This window comes from Caretta caretta, chromosome 13 (assembly GCF_965140235.1).
Source record: "Caretta caretta isolate rCarCar2 chromosome 13, rCarCar1.hap1, whole genome shotgun sequence".
Taxonomy (NCBI): Eukaryota; Metazoa; Chordata; order Testudines; family Cheloniidae; genus Caretta; species Caretta caretta.
In genome coordinates this window covers 11,044,827-11,059,663 of record NC_134218.1, presented here as the reverse complement: position 1 = coordinate 11,059,663, position 14,837 = coordinate 11,044,827, and the positions used below count along the sequence as shown (strand labels likewise).

At 40.4% G+C, this 14,837-nt stretch overlaps 1 protein-coding gene across 1 annotated transcript; it reads right to left on the bottom strand.

Annotated features, from left to right (window-relative positions):
• Positions 1 to 432: 432 nt before the first annotated feature.
• Positions 433 to 10,137, bottom strand: LOC125622467 (aurora kinase C). The gene is made up of 8 exons (XM_075118747.1): positions 9,934 to 10,137; positions 8,994 to 9,156; positions 7,661 to 7,718; positions 6,684 to 6,875; positions 4,930 to 5,068; positions 4,308 to 4,456; positions 2,834 to 3,008; positions 433 to 882 (listed from the first exon to the last, which is right to left on the bottom strand). Exons 1-8 carry the CDS (start codon positions 9,982 to 9,984, stop codon positions 691 to 693), a joined length of 1,119 nt encoding a protein of 372 aa, XP_074974848.1. The 5' UTR covers positions 9,985 to 10,137; the 3' UTR covers positions 433 to 690.
• Between the last annotated feature and the right edge of the window lie 4,700 nt (positions 10,138 to 14,837).

Below are 14,837 nucleotides of genomic sequence, written 5' to 3'. Positions count from 1 at the left end.
CCCCCCGGGTCCCGTCGATGTTCCTCGCGCGTGCGGCTGCGCAGCCTGGCAACTGACTCCCGCTGAGCCTGGCTAGGGGCGGGGCGAGGCGAGTGGGCATCTGGCTTGCCGCTACGCGGGGCACAGTGTGGGAGGAGGACAAGTACCCTCAGCATTGCTCGGAGGCGGTGCACGGTGCAGGACTCGCTATTTACCACCAGCTCGGGCCCTGCGCTGCGGAGCGGGGGAGGCAGCACTTGTCCAGTCCGCTCCAGGCAGCGTCATGTGCAAACTGGAGGCGGTCACCCCCTGCAAAGTAATGGACTCCACGCAAAGCTAGTAATGAAGATGCAGAAGGTTCAGATTAAGCATGAAGTCGCTCTCAGAAGCAGCAGATTTAAGGGGGGGGTACAATGAGGAAATTAAGTTTATACAAAAAGCAAACTACTACGGTTTGTGGCAGCCCCTGCTTTATTTCTAAAAGTGAATAAACCCCTCTTCGTTTAAATATTACATTATATATTACATATATTTTCCCACCACCTCTCAACACCCAGCCTTAAGACCTACATTACTGCTTTCTCTTTCTAGAGTCACTGGAAGTGTTCTCCCTTAGTGTCTAATATTTCCCCCTCCGGTTTGTTCCTGTAAACTGAATCCTAATCAGATTTTAAAAAAAAAATCCAGCCATCTCCAAAAAAGCACAAGTAGTCAATATTCCAGAGTGAGAGTTTCTTCAGCTGCTTTATAAACTGGTGGGAAAATCCTCCTTGAATTCTTCTTAACCCATGGATGTTTTATTATTTCTTTGAGAGAGAGCCTCAAAGAAGGAGTGCGCTTAAGTGTTTTTGAAATAAGGTCCTTGGCACCATCAGGCACCCATGTGGGAAATGCGAATTTAACCTTGAAATAAAAAAATAGAGACAATATTAGTTCCACAAGGTAACAGCAGTATGATGCAAGTACAATGAATAGTATAATATCACCTAGGAGCCTCAGTCATGGACCAGGACCCCCATCAACATGATAGACTGTGGTCTCAGCACACCAGCCACCTAGCTGTCAAGTTTTTTGTAGTCTTCACAGCTACAAGAAGTACTGCTTAAAAAGGTAATGAAAGATGTAACAGTATTACCAAAGCCAGGTAATTCCATGATAGTAAACTAGTGTCTTCAAAAAGACTATAAGAATGCAAGACTGTTGACAGTTATTAGGATTTGGAATTCCGGTAAATCTGATAGTGTAGAGTTGGGTTATAATGACTACAGCTGAATTTCAGTGCAAAGTAAGATTCTTTGTGTGCTCCAGAATTATATTGTAACATCTCCTATACCAGATCATTGTCACAGCAGCCACAGAATAGATCTAATCACAAGAACTTTATCTGATATACTTTTAACCCTGATTAATGTGCAAAATAAGATCAATGTTTCTGGCATAATACACTCCCCATTATCTGCGATACAGCGTGCACATTAGAGTCACAGTCAAGGACACTAGCTGATACTGTTCACTGGAATAAATTGGTCGGCTGCTGAATTTTAAAGAGACATTTTGTACTAAGCAGCATGGAAGACAGCTAGAATTAATGAAGGAGAGTAACCTTCATTGAATAAGGCCAGTATTAGAACCAACTGGTACATTTTGTATCTGTATCCCTAGTCTTCAATATATTTATCTACATTTGTTCATCCCCCTCCTCCACCGTGTCAATTTTGCAGATAGAAACTGAAATTACAGCCTCAGTCTTGATCACAATGGCAAATCAATGGCAAAACTCCGGTAGATTGTGTGGGTACAAGACAAGGCCCCAAATCTATATTCAAGATGACCCACTGTTTCAAATTAGGTAGTTTACATCTTGTCACCAAACTGCGTACAAAAAGGAGCAGCTGTCTGAAACACATCCAACACTAATTTAGATTTAACAGTTTTGCCATATGTATTGCCAGTTGAAGTGCCACAGTATGGGCTATTTTTAGCAACGAGGTAGCACAGTTGATGAGTGCTTCAGTAAAAGGGAGTGCTTCACACTACTATTTAAGGACTCTGGTTGATTTCAGAATGAGTCCATGTGTTCTGAAGGCATCTTTAGTCAACAGTGCCCAACTACAGCCTTTGAAGAGGGAAATGGTAAGGGCAAGGAAAAGTAACCAGGATTTTCTTGTAATAAACAACGTTATTCTGACATTGTTCTGAAGATTTTAACTGGGAATGTCAGAGCTCCTAATGAATACTGAGATGGTATCAAACAAGATGCCCAGTTCTCTGTAATGCACTCTGACAGTCCTTTAACCAGTCAAGTTTGATGCCAACAAAATCAAAACCCAAGCAGTGTCCGATTCTAAAGAAGAGAATTTATTGGCCTGGTTATCAGTGATGCTGACAGTTCTGGGCTCCTACTCTAATCTTTTATATGATTAGTTTATTGGTAGGCTTGCCAGAATGTTTGTTTTTTAATGTAAGTCAATGATAAATATCAAATGTTTAAGCTTTTTTCCATTTTTATCAGTTTAAATTTTCACAGTTGCAGAAAATTATGGGGATCAGACAATTATTTAATGACAGATTCAAAAAGTTAAAGCTTTATAACCATTAAAACACAAGTTGTCAACATCAGTCAAAATATACAAAGTAAATATCCTTAAAACAAAAAGTTCTCAAGCAGCATTTGTCTTACTTTGCCTCTCATCATCAATGAAGCTATTATTTCATTGGTTTGTGCGTACCATGAAATCAGCTTTCACTGATTTAAAAAAAAAGCCCTTCAGAGCCTAAGTTGTTTGTCTGTGGGAGAAGGTTTTCTTTGCTCTCAAAACCAAGTAACCTTTTCCATGGATTTAGGAAAGCATACCTCTGCAATTCTTTTGTATGTTTCATTGCGGGTGGGTGCTTCAAATGGTGCATACCCCACAAGACACTCAAAACACAGAACACCAACACACCAGACATCAACATTTTCATCATGGGTTCTCCCATCGATCATTTCTGGGGCAAGGTAATCCGTTGTGCCACAAAATGTTGTCCTCCTATTTAAAAAACAAATCCAGTCATTTTGTTGCATTAAAATAAGGTAGAGTAAATTTATCAATAACTGATTTACTACAAAAAGAAAAGGAGTACTTGTGGCACTTTAGAGGCTAACAAATTTATTTGAGCATAAGCTTTCGTGAGCTACAGCTCACTTCATCGGATGCATCCGATGTGCATCCAATGAAGCGAGCTGTAGCTCACGAAAGCTTATGCTCAAATACATTTGTTAGCCTCTAAAGTGCCACAAGTACTCCTTTTCTTTTTGCGAATACAGACTAATATGGCTGCTACTCTGAAACCTGATTTACTACACACATCCACACCCAATTTATTAGAACTTTAGGGGCCAGATTTGGACCCACTAGAATCTGAGCTGTTTTGAAAATCTTTCCCTCGGTAGGATGTCATCTTTGTGGCCTAGGTGTGGGGAAAGCAGATTAGCTTCTCTCTCAATCCTAGGAAATGCTTTAATTACCCAACAACTTTGACCCATTTAACCCAATTAACTTTGACCAATTAAGGCCCAAACTTTAAAAATTGTGTATGCAAGCTGGGTGACTCCGTGCATACAATTTCTTAAGTTTCACTCTAAAGGAGTAGTTCTGATTGGCTTCAGGAGTTATGTCTAGTCCCCAGAGATCTAAATGAGGTCAAACAGAAGCTACATGAGGGGTTAGAGGCTGAAGAGTCAAAAACATCCTCTGAGTGCTTCATGAAAGACAAGAGGGACTTGTATGGGCCCATGACAGTAATATTTGAGACTATATTCTGTGTCGCAAGAATCTTAGAAAAAAATAAAGATTCTAATATCTAAGGAAAGCCATATGCAATATTTTGCTTTCTTTCCTCAAAGTGCCAGTCAAGGTGTAGAGATAGCCAGCCTTGAAGGAAAGCTTCTCTGAACTGTTGGTCCTGGGGCTGCTGACAGACCTTCTCTTTGTTCATGCTGTCTGAAGGACTGCATAGTGGAAGCAAAGCAGGGCACAAGGAGTATACTTTTCATGCCTTTGTGGAGGCTTGAGGATTCATTTCAGTGTTCAAGACCTTCACACAAGCTTGAACCAATCCTGCTCCTCCTTGCTTACCATCAGTGGTGTCACAATCCAATGATTGTCCACAGTTCATTTCTTTGGAGACAATTATGTGGCATCAGTGAATCAAGATGAGAGGATTAGGATATTAGACAGATTTTACCAAAATGTTGTCAGTGGAGGAGCTGGAAATACAGGACAGTCGAATAGAGACTGAGTCCATATAGGAGTGGTCTTACAACTGAAAAAAGGAGTCAGACTCACCTGAGTGATGGAGCATGCACGGACCAGCCAAAGTCCGCTAACTTCAGTTCCCCTTTAAGTCCTAGCAGGAGGTTTTCAGGCTTGATATCTCGGTGGATCACTTTCTGAGCATGGCAGTATATCAGAGCATCAGATATTTCTTCTACATACTGCAGAATGTGCCACACCCAAGATAATTATACAGTCAAACACAGTTTATGTAGTGGTTTTCTATAGGAAATACGATTTAGCCATTTAGTAAGTTAAATACAAACCTTATTGTGGCTCAGCAGTGAGTGATTTGGTTTGATATTTACCATGTTTGTTTTGATATTGCTTGTAAGAGTTGCTTAGAAAGCTAATGGTAGTATTACATAAAACCAGGGATGGATGTACTGAACCTTTGAGGATTAGAAAGAAGCCTTGCCACATCTTGGCAATTCCTGGCTCTATCCAGGAACTGGAACATTTGGCAGTCACACGAGACACTCTGTGAGCAAGTTATTTCCAACTAGTTTTACTTAGGCAAGATTTGTTCTGCATACAAACCCAGCGTATGTCTACAGTGCATACATTATTATAGTTTCAAGATGAGCTTCCATTCCCCTTCACAAAACATAAGCAGCATCAACACTTTACTCACGGTGGCAGTTCTTGTCTCCTCAAAACGCTCATGTTTTTGCAATTCTTTGTATAGCTCCCCTCCTGGAGCATATTCCAACATCAGGTAGATCCGTGTTCTGTCATGAAAGTAGTTATAAAATCTCAAAATATTTGGATGCCTAAAAAAGCCAGAAAGGTCATGTTTGGTAGCTGAAAGTCAAACAAGTACCACAACACCGAAGCCAAATGTTAAGGTAGCTTCTTGATTCCAACCACCACATTCCTATTCAGTTGGATCAGGAGTGTTATGAAAGCTTGCACATGTGGGAAAATAATAATCCCATGGTTTAGTTGGTCTAGTGGTGAATTAAATGGATCAGGTATGTACAAACCAGGCACAATACATTACTAACAGAAGGATATAGGACAACTGGACTTAAGTAGCACTGGCTGCTGACTTAACAGGAGTAGAAGCCATGTTGTAGAAATGGTGCTTGTTATTTTAGAGGTCTAGGGGAGAAAGGCTAAAGCATTCCCCCGAGGGTTAGTGGGATGGATTTGGAGCTGCTGTAACAATTTATGAATGCTGTATGTGACCTGGCTTTTGGCATGTTTACTGCACTGAGTTTATTTGATAATAAGATTGTCAGGATATGCAAGAAGCCAGGACAATTGCCCCGATAACAGACTTTCAGCAAGCACCCAGGAATATGGACTTTAATGTTACTACCCACACTTTTTTTAAGCTATCTGAACTGATTTAACTAGGCTCAGAAAACACAGGAGAACAATAAGACTTGGGGCTGGATAAAGAGTCACTAAAGAGAGGGAGGGTGAAGCCAGGTTCCAGAAGTGGAGTGTCTGGGATATTAGACCTGAGTACGGTCTCTGCTAAGGGACAGCAAGCCTTTAAGGCAAGACAGATATGTAGGTAACCCTTTTATTGCTTTAACAAATTTTTGTCTTATGCTTTGTTCATGCTGTTAAGATTAAACTCTTTCCACTAGTCACAAGGGGAAGAACTGCAGGTATCCAAACCTACTTGGGCTTTTTGGGGTGAGCACAGACAATACACAGGGTACTGTCGCCTCAGAGTTGGTGGGAGAAGGGCACAAGGCTGAACACCTGAGGGGGTGCATTTGGCTCAGAGGTGCAGTTAGCCTTGTAACTGTGATAGTCAGGAATTAGGTCAGTCAGAAGCATGTGGAGATTGGTACAACTGAACCATGTTAGAAATCAAGACAGCAAGCTCAGCATCTCAGCTTTCCCAATGAGATCCTCTTTAGTTTGAAACTGAACAGTGATCAGAATTAGGTCTCTCCAGAGTCTAGCCTGAAGTAGACAACTGGAAAAGGCAAGGGAACAATTTTTTTGGGAGGGGGGTTGGAGGCCCACCAGCGGCACACCATTTCGTTTGGTGTATATTTCTTAGATAATAGCAATGATCAATGGAGTTTGTAGGGATAGATCTCAGAGCTATTTTCTTCACCCATATGACAAACTAATGAGGGCACCCTCTACCTTCTTTCCCACCTCTCAAGTTCACCAATTCAGGCTAAGTTGTTTTGAAGTAAGGTAATCATGTTTTCTACTTCTGTGTATCACCAAAAAGGCAACCCAGAAGACTGGATCCAGTTTGTCGAGCTTGCCACTCGGGTGGTCTAGGATGAACGGCAGTCTGGCTTATGCTGAAGTGGAGGGTGCAAAAACTAAGTCAGCCAGGGATACCAGCATTCCTCAGGCTGTAAATCCCACTGCATGGTTATTTTATTTACTTTCAGCACAGCTGCTTACCTGAGATGAATCAAAATTTCTATTTCTCTTCGGAGCTGGTGCTCCAGTTGTGATTTCTCCAGGGCAGACTTGAAGATGACTTTTAGGGCTAGGATGAAGTGGGTACTCTGTTCACGAGCCAAATAAACGGTTCCAAATCGACCTTTCCCAAGTGGCCGCCCAATTTCAAAGTCATCAATGCACCACATTTTCCTGCATGCAGTATAAGAGTCAGTATTAAAGCTATAACATTAGTAATTCCCAGTAAATGGAGAAATATCGGACAAATTCAATCTTGCTGTAAAGCAGATGTCACTGCATCTGCTTAACCATATCATGAGGGGGTCAGTATATTTCAACATGTTTAAGTTTTCTGTTTACTACATTTAGATATTCAATAGCATACAAGTGAATGGGTAGACAAAAAGTTATTGAAGACAGTCAACTTTCCCCAGTGTAAGCCCTCCATGCTAAAATAGTAGGACTATTTTAAATAGTCCTACTATTTTAGCAAAGTAAATGTATATAAATAAAGCCTTGGTAGACTCAATTCTAACCTCCAAGTTACTTGAAAAAAATAGGGCTCAGGTTATCAGGGTCATACATGCACCTATATGTTCAGTTGTGCTTAATTTGCACATGCAAATGGAGAACTGGATACTTGCCTGCCCATGTATGCTCACCTGCCATGCTTATCTGCCATGATTTCACATGTAAGCGTCTGCACTTTTGCATATGCACATTGCTGGAAAATCTAGGCCTTAAATACTATTCTCTACAATGTAAGATATACAGAGTTCTAAATATCTTAGGGGAAAGGCCCTTTAAATATCCATATCTTTTAAACCCAACTCAGGAAATCTGCAAGACAGTTCTTACACAGTAAAAAAGCTAGTAGTTCCATAGTATCTAGAGGTTTGGGATGATCTGGAGACTTCTACAGCAAACAATATTAATGCTCCAGAAGCAGCAAATTGAGATATTTTCTGAATAGTTACCTTGGCAGCTGAGAAACAGAGGCACGTTTGGTGTCCATTTCTGAACCATCTTCCTCATCTGTAAAACAAATACATCAGCTTTGGAACAGAAATTGTGTCTTTTTATGCTGTAGCTTGTAGAGTGGATCTGAGAGCTTTTGGATGGATGAATGGGGGAGGAAGTCTTCACTGAATAGGAATTCTACCGTGAAAACAGACAGCCCTAGGAACGTTTGGACATAGTGTTAATGTGAGACATCGTGTCACCCATTAATTGTGGTGGCAATAAAGTGCAATTTAAAATAATAGGATGAAGATGGAAGGGTGGGTGAGTGATGACCAGAACCCAGAGTTAAAACAGTGATTGCTATCTCATGATGGAAGGGGACTGAAGAAGCTGGCATGCCCAGGCAACTCTTGCATCCTTGAATAGGAAGATTATCACTGAAACTACCAGCATGTTTAACATAAGAGTCAAGGGGGAATCTCAGACTGTCCTTAAAGGAAAACTGCACCTAATTTTATTAATCAGTCTAAATGTGTCTGGAGCACAATAAGCATCAATTGTCTCTGGGCCAATTTCTGCCCCTTGGTACATGGAGCTCCAGTTGACTAGGAATAAACACACCATTAAAAAAAAGTTTCACAGTCTCATTTTTATCTTTGTAGAAGGTCCTGTGTCTTTTGTACCATTAAATACTGAGAGTTCTTTTTAAGGCTGAACTGCCCTTTACATATTATTGACATTTGTATTGTTTCTGCATTTCTTTATAAATTAAGAGACCATGAACTGGGAAGCAACACTTCTTTGCTCAGGAACCCATTGAAATGCAGTTATTGACAGGATGCAGCCTGTCCCTGCCTGGTTTGTTGGAGCTCAGCTAGGCTACTTTTGACCAGGTGAAAAAACACCCCTATTTCAGTTACTTCTGCGGTTATCACCCGGCTTACAGGTTTGTTTGTTTGTTTTTAAAGCAATGAAAGCATCTCACAAGCTTCTTGGTACACATAAACTCCTTAACAGTGGAAGTTATGGGACTAGTGCCTACATTGGAAGCTTTCAGAGCCAGTCAAGTCTCAACCAGATTTTTAATGGAAAGCATGAATCAGGAGTAGAGAATCTTATTTCACCCTCACCCCACCAAAGTCGTCACTGGTCAAATAACTGCTGGATTACTCCTTGCCCAATTTCAACTCCACTACTTTGCCTTTATATTTTTTGAAGTTATGGTTGAAACTGTAAGCAGTTCTTTGGCAAGTGGGAGACCCCTTCAGGATGTCTGGGAACTGGAAAATTCCCATCTCCACGTAACCTGTGGGATGGGTCCAGCTATGGTTTGAATGAGTAACATACCCTTAGATTCTGATCCTGTTTTGGTTTTCCTTAGGATATTCTTGATTGTTGGAGAAGACGGCCCCTTGCAGGAAAACACTGAAATGCAGGAACTACTCATATGTTTTCTCATGTTCTTCTGGTGCACATCTGAGCTGCTTATAGTCATTGGCTTTGGAGACAACTTTAACAGTGAAAATCCAAGAGACAAGAAAACTATGAGGTTAGATTATAAATTCTTTGGGGCAGGGACATCTTTTTGTTCTGTGTCTGTACAGCCCCTTATCACCAATGGGCCCTGGTTAGCGGGTACGGCTTCTCAGCCCTATCACAATACAAGTAATAATAAAAAAAATTAGGCTATACTATACATAAATAAATGTGCACTGTATCGCTCAAGAGTCTTGAGGTGTCAGCTTTCAATGTTGTGTCTATTGATCTGTACTGAAAACAACAGGCCAATTTATCATCTGATGATTGTTCAGTGGCCAATAGAATGAGTGGTCTCAGTACCAAATGGACAACTATCCAGCCTCTCAGAAGCCACCATCATAATTTGCACCATTATCAGCAGCAGTCATAGCTTGCATCAGTCTCAACTACTGTTGATGGTCCCCTAATATCAGCATTAAGGCTCATTGACAGGCTGATTCTTTTTTGTGCCTCAATAGAGGACTTCAATCTCTAGTGCTTTTAGACTGGCATTTTGTCACCAATGATAAATTCACTCAGAACTCTAGCCTAGCCTAGGGAACAGTGTAAGGTTGATAATGGCTTAGGTCTCATGTGATAATGCAGTCAATTAGTAGTTCAATAAAAATGGTAGCTTTTTCTTTAGTGTTGCACAAGAAAACAAGCATGATGCATACTACTGCAAGCAGTCAAAGAGGCAGGATCTTAACACAAATGCTAACCTAACGCCAGTGAATGGCCTCCCAGCCCATATGCCACAACGACCTACCTTTTTGCCACCTCTGATGTGGCATGTAGCTTCAGTCGCTTTGCTTTCCATGGGGTAATTACGTGCTTAAAGAAAAGGATACCAGGGAGAAAGAATCATAGTGTCATAGCACTGAATATTATGGCACAAATAGATACTTGCTATGCAAATAGAGGCTCAGCTAGCTGAGAGATAAAAACCTCCACATTGCAAGACTTACACAGGAAGAGCTGGGGCCAGTTTGAGCAAATCCAGGGCAGCCTGAAGTTGGCACTCTAGAGACTGAAATCAAGAACTTACATTTGTTAAACTGAGTTAGTCAATAGTCACTCCCAGCCTCCCCCACACCTTGATGTGCCCGCTGTCCACTGCTCTCTTCAGCTGGCAGTTCTCCATTGCCCCTCTGATTTAAATGCCTGCCACAGCCCAACTCCCACTCTAACATCTCACTTTCAGGAAGTTTCCTATTAGCATGGGTGTAAGAGGATGAAACGAGAATTCTTTGGCCTCCATACTGTTCTCAGGAGTGGTTACTGATTTGGGGTGCCTAATTTTAGAATAGCCCCAATTTTTCAGCACCCTCCCTCTGAGAATCAGGCCCTTTTAAAGTGTGTCAAGCTGGGTTCCTATAATCACATTGAAATCTTAGCCATCCTTTGTAAGCTGCTATGTTCCTCCACTAGTCATTGTGAGCATGTAGAGATTTTATCCAATCACTTACACCTGGTAAGATAGTTAGACCAGATCTCATTTAATCAGGCACACATGTTTCACAAGAGCTAAGGCTTTAACAAGAAAATAGGCACAATAGTCACACATAAACCTGCTCTAACAAGCAGTTTATAGGTATCAAACAGACCAAAGCTTGGCCGGAAACTAAGCTGCACTTCTGTAGTTTTAGGTAGAGAAGTTATCATTTAAGAACATTTTGTAAGGCATTAAAACCCTCTAAATGAGTATTTTAGGATTCATTAACATATGTACTAAGAGAATACTGTGTTTCATTTCCAATACAATAGCAAGATATACCTATATTAAAACATGGATGCCCACAATTAAAGGGTTTTTGTGTTCCAGGAGCCTTGATAACTTTCTAATGAAATCAGCTAAAGTAAAATAAATAGATCAGATTGACAGCACTCCAATAAGGCTACAGATCTAGAGGTATGCCTGGATCTCAGTTCTGACCTTCAGTAGGTTCTACTCCATAGCCACTCCCACCAGCTAGCATTAGAAACACAAATTAGTTCTAAAAGCTCCCTTTATGTAGAAGGCCAGGGTCATCTGACACCCCTTAGGCCTTAAAGTCAGACTCCCCACATCTGATTTCTAAAATGTGAAACTGAGGCACAGAGGGAAGCAGTAACTTGCCCAGGGTCACACAGTAAGTCAATCACAGAGCCAGAAAAAGGATCCAGAACTTGTTCCAGGCTTGTGCCTAATGTTAATATAATATAGTTAGATTTAGAAATGAGCCAAGGAATGAACAACGATTCATTTGCTTTGATTACAGAGCAATAAATTACAGATCTTTACACACATGCTTTGAATCAACGCACAACTTAATACACTATATAAACCTAAATAAAGGAAGAGAAATTCCTTTTCTGATGAATGAATTAATGTTTTGCAAAGCGCTTTGGGAATCAGTGTGACAGGTTAAGAGCTATTGTATTACTCATTATATTAGCAATGGACACAAACCACAAACACAAACCCTAAACCCCTGAATCTTAGCATCTCAAAGAAATCATAGTGTCATAGCGGTGAACATTATGGGGTAGGGTTAGGGTTGGAATCTGAACCCAGAACTGGTTCTCAGTTTGGAGGCCAGTCCTGAGTTCTGCAGTCTCAAATCCCAATTCTAAACTTTAAGGAATCAGAATCCAAACCTGGATTTGAATGTCACAGTTCATCCCTCACTCTAGGACAGGCAAACCCTGAAAACCCTGACATCAAAACTGAAAATCCCAGCATCTGTTGATGCCTGGGCACATCTCTAATCACAATTATATTTATATATCAATGTTAGACAGCAACTGCCTGGGAGTGAGGAGACCGTGGGGATGTTCCTGTCTCTGCTACTGATTCATAGTGCAACCTTTGTCAACTAACTTATTTTCTTTGTGCCTCAGTTTCTCCACCTGCAAAATGGGGATAATGATTCTTACCCATCTTTGCAAAGTGCTTTGAGATCTACAGGTGAAATAAGTGTTATGATTATAATTAAATTTAGTGGTTTCTCCAAGTAGTTACAACTGGGAAATATGATAAACCGGAATTACCTGGGGAAAGACACCTCTCCAGGGGCCAGTTATAGACTACCTTGTATACATGTTAAGGCATTGGCCCTGCAAACACTCGTGCACACACTTGAATAGTCCAGTTGAAATCATTGAGGCTGCTTGTAAGCGTAAAGTGAAGAATGTGCTTAAGTTTTTGCAGAGCCAGGATCTAAGTGTTGTAATTTTACATATTTTTTTTTCAAATATTATTTTTCAGTCCTGGGCAAATCAATTGCAGTATTAACAATCTTCATGATTTTATCACAAACCTTGTGATATTTAACGTTTTTTCTCAAAGCTTCAACTTCTGGAGATGTTATTTCATGGGAAGCTCAGGGGCAGGCTTTTGTTTAAGCAAGTTTCTGTTCTTCACAGTTGCAGAGAAAAGCCAGAAAACATGGCCCAGATGCACTCTAAAGCTCAGAAATCAAAAGAACACCACATTTATCATTTGTTAAAAACCCCTGATTTCTAAGACTATCTCATGATTCTTGTGGCCCTAATTCATGATTTTTCCCTGCCTGGGTTAGCAGTGCAGAAATTGCTCCACATTACATACTAAATACTGGCAAAACAGTTTTTAAAAACGCGTTCTAAGAACAACATTTGTAAGGCTACCATTTACTGAAAACACCAAAACAATATTTCCTTTCAACTTGAAATGGCTTAAATGTAGGCTACGAAGACCATCTTTTCATAAGGACATTGAGGAGGGTGTGGGGTGAGATGGAGATATGTATGGGCAGTCCTTTGTTTATGTGAACTCATTTTTAATTTATGGAATAGGTGCCCAAAGCACTGGATGTGCAATTGTAGTTGTATTTGGTACATATAAATCAATACAGATACCAATCCATTGCTATGTAATCAAGCCATCTATTTCCAGCATTGGTAGAGCACCTATCCTCATAGCATTTAAGCACCTCTGTGGAGCCTGCAGACTGTTGGAAACTAAATCTTTCCTATCAAATATAAGCTTCTAACAAGTGAGAACATTAAAAGTAAGTTTAATACGAGATTCTGTAGTTGGGTCCCTGCTCCTGATTGCACATCACCTTTATGAGCAGCAATGTTACTACTGAGTGAAAATCATTACAGTTGCAAGGAATCTTCTCAGCTGTTCAGCTGAGCTGTAATTTTGCATGGAAAATCCTTCACTTCAAACCCATAGTGCTGGCCTTGACACTGAGCACTGATGTTCTTTGTATTTGCCTTCTGTGTTGAGGGAGCCTGAATGCCGAGTCAAAACATTCTGTGGAGGAGAGAGGCTCCCTAGACAAGAGGATGTTGGAGGGCTGGATCTTCTTCAGCTCCTAGCACAGTATTGTTTTCTGAAACAATGCACTGTGTCCTGGTTCATGGGCCATATTTACTCAGAGGAACATAGTCAACTACAGGGTCACTCGTGTAATTCATAAAGCTTTGTTCTCTACTTTGGGATGGCGTCACCAAGCAAACAGCCTGTCTCACTGCAGAATTGTATTTTTCATTCATGACAGGAGATGGTTTCCTGAAGAGTTCTCTTCTGTCTCTACCTGGCATTAAGCAGCTGGCACTAGAGTTCCAGCATTCAACAGTGGGTTTTGTTATTTGCTGGTCACAAATGGAAGAGCTACTAGAAAGGTATTCGCAAAAAGAAAAGGAGTACTTGTGGCACCTTAGAGACTAACAAATTTATTTGTGCATAAGCTTTCGTGAGCTACAGCTCACTTCGTTGGAAAGGTATTGAAAACGGGAGAGAGTACAGGATTTAGGTAGCAGACATATATTAAACTGATATTGATCAACTGAGTGATAGATTCTTTCCATGTTAGGTATCTGTGGTGCTACAAATGCTGGATTTCTGAACAGATATACAGATATACATTTCATTAAAAACTATGCTAAAAGAATGCTATTTAGGTTTCAATGTCAAGAATTCAAAAGTTAGGAAATGCCAGATTTAGTACTGCCTCTGCCTCTTGATTGCGTCCATCCTGTGCACTGAATGAGACAGGAGTCCCATGGAAAAAAAACAGTATATGATCATGTCATTGACGACAGCATCATAATGTATATGCATAGCAGGGCCGAACAAAGGTTACACACAGGTGTTATGGCTTAATTTAGTTTCTGAAGCACACTACAATTAAAACGTGCTATAGAACATATTGTCATTATTGTTTCTTATGCTGTTCCTGTTTATTGCTCTTTACTGGTTTGAATGTCTGATGTTGGTTTTGCACATGTGAACACATACAAAACCTCAATCATTACTCAGTCATTGAGGACTTTGTTTTATTGATATAGTTTCAGTTTATTAAAAATTAATATATTTAACAAAGAATAACTTAGCACTTTAATAGTGCTTCACATATCCAAAGTACTGTAGAGATATTAACTCTTGAATGTTCCCCCTAATCTAAAATGGTTTCATGATACAGTTAACTGGATATTTGGTCTTCCTAATGGCACAGAGAGTACACTTATAAAGTTTGCAAATGATACCAATCTGGAATGGGTTGCAAGTGCTTTGGAGGATAGAATGAAAATTCAAAATGATCTGGACAACCTGGAGAAATGATCTGAAGGAAAGAGGTTGAAATTCAATAAGTACAAATGCTAAGTACTCCACTTAGGAAGTAACAATCAGTTGCACAC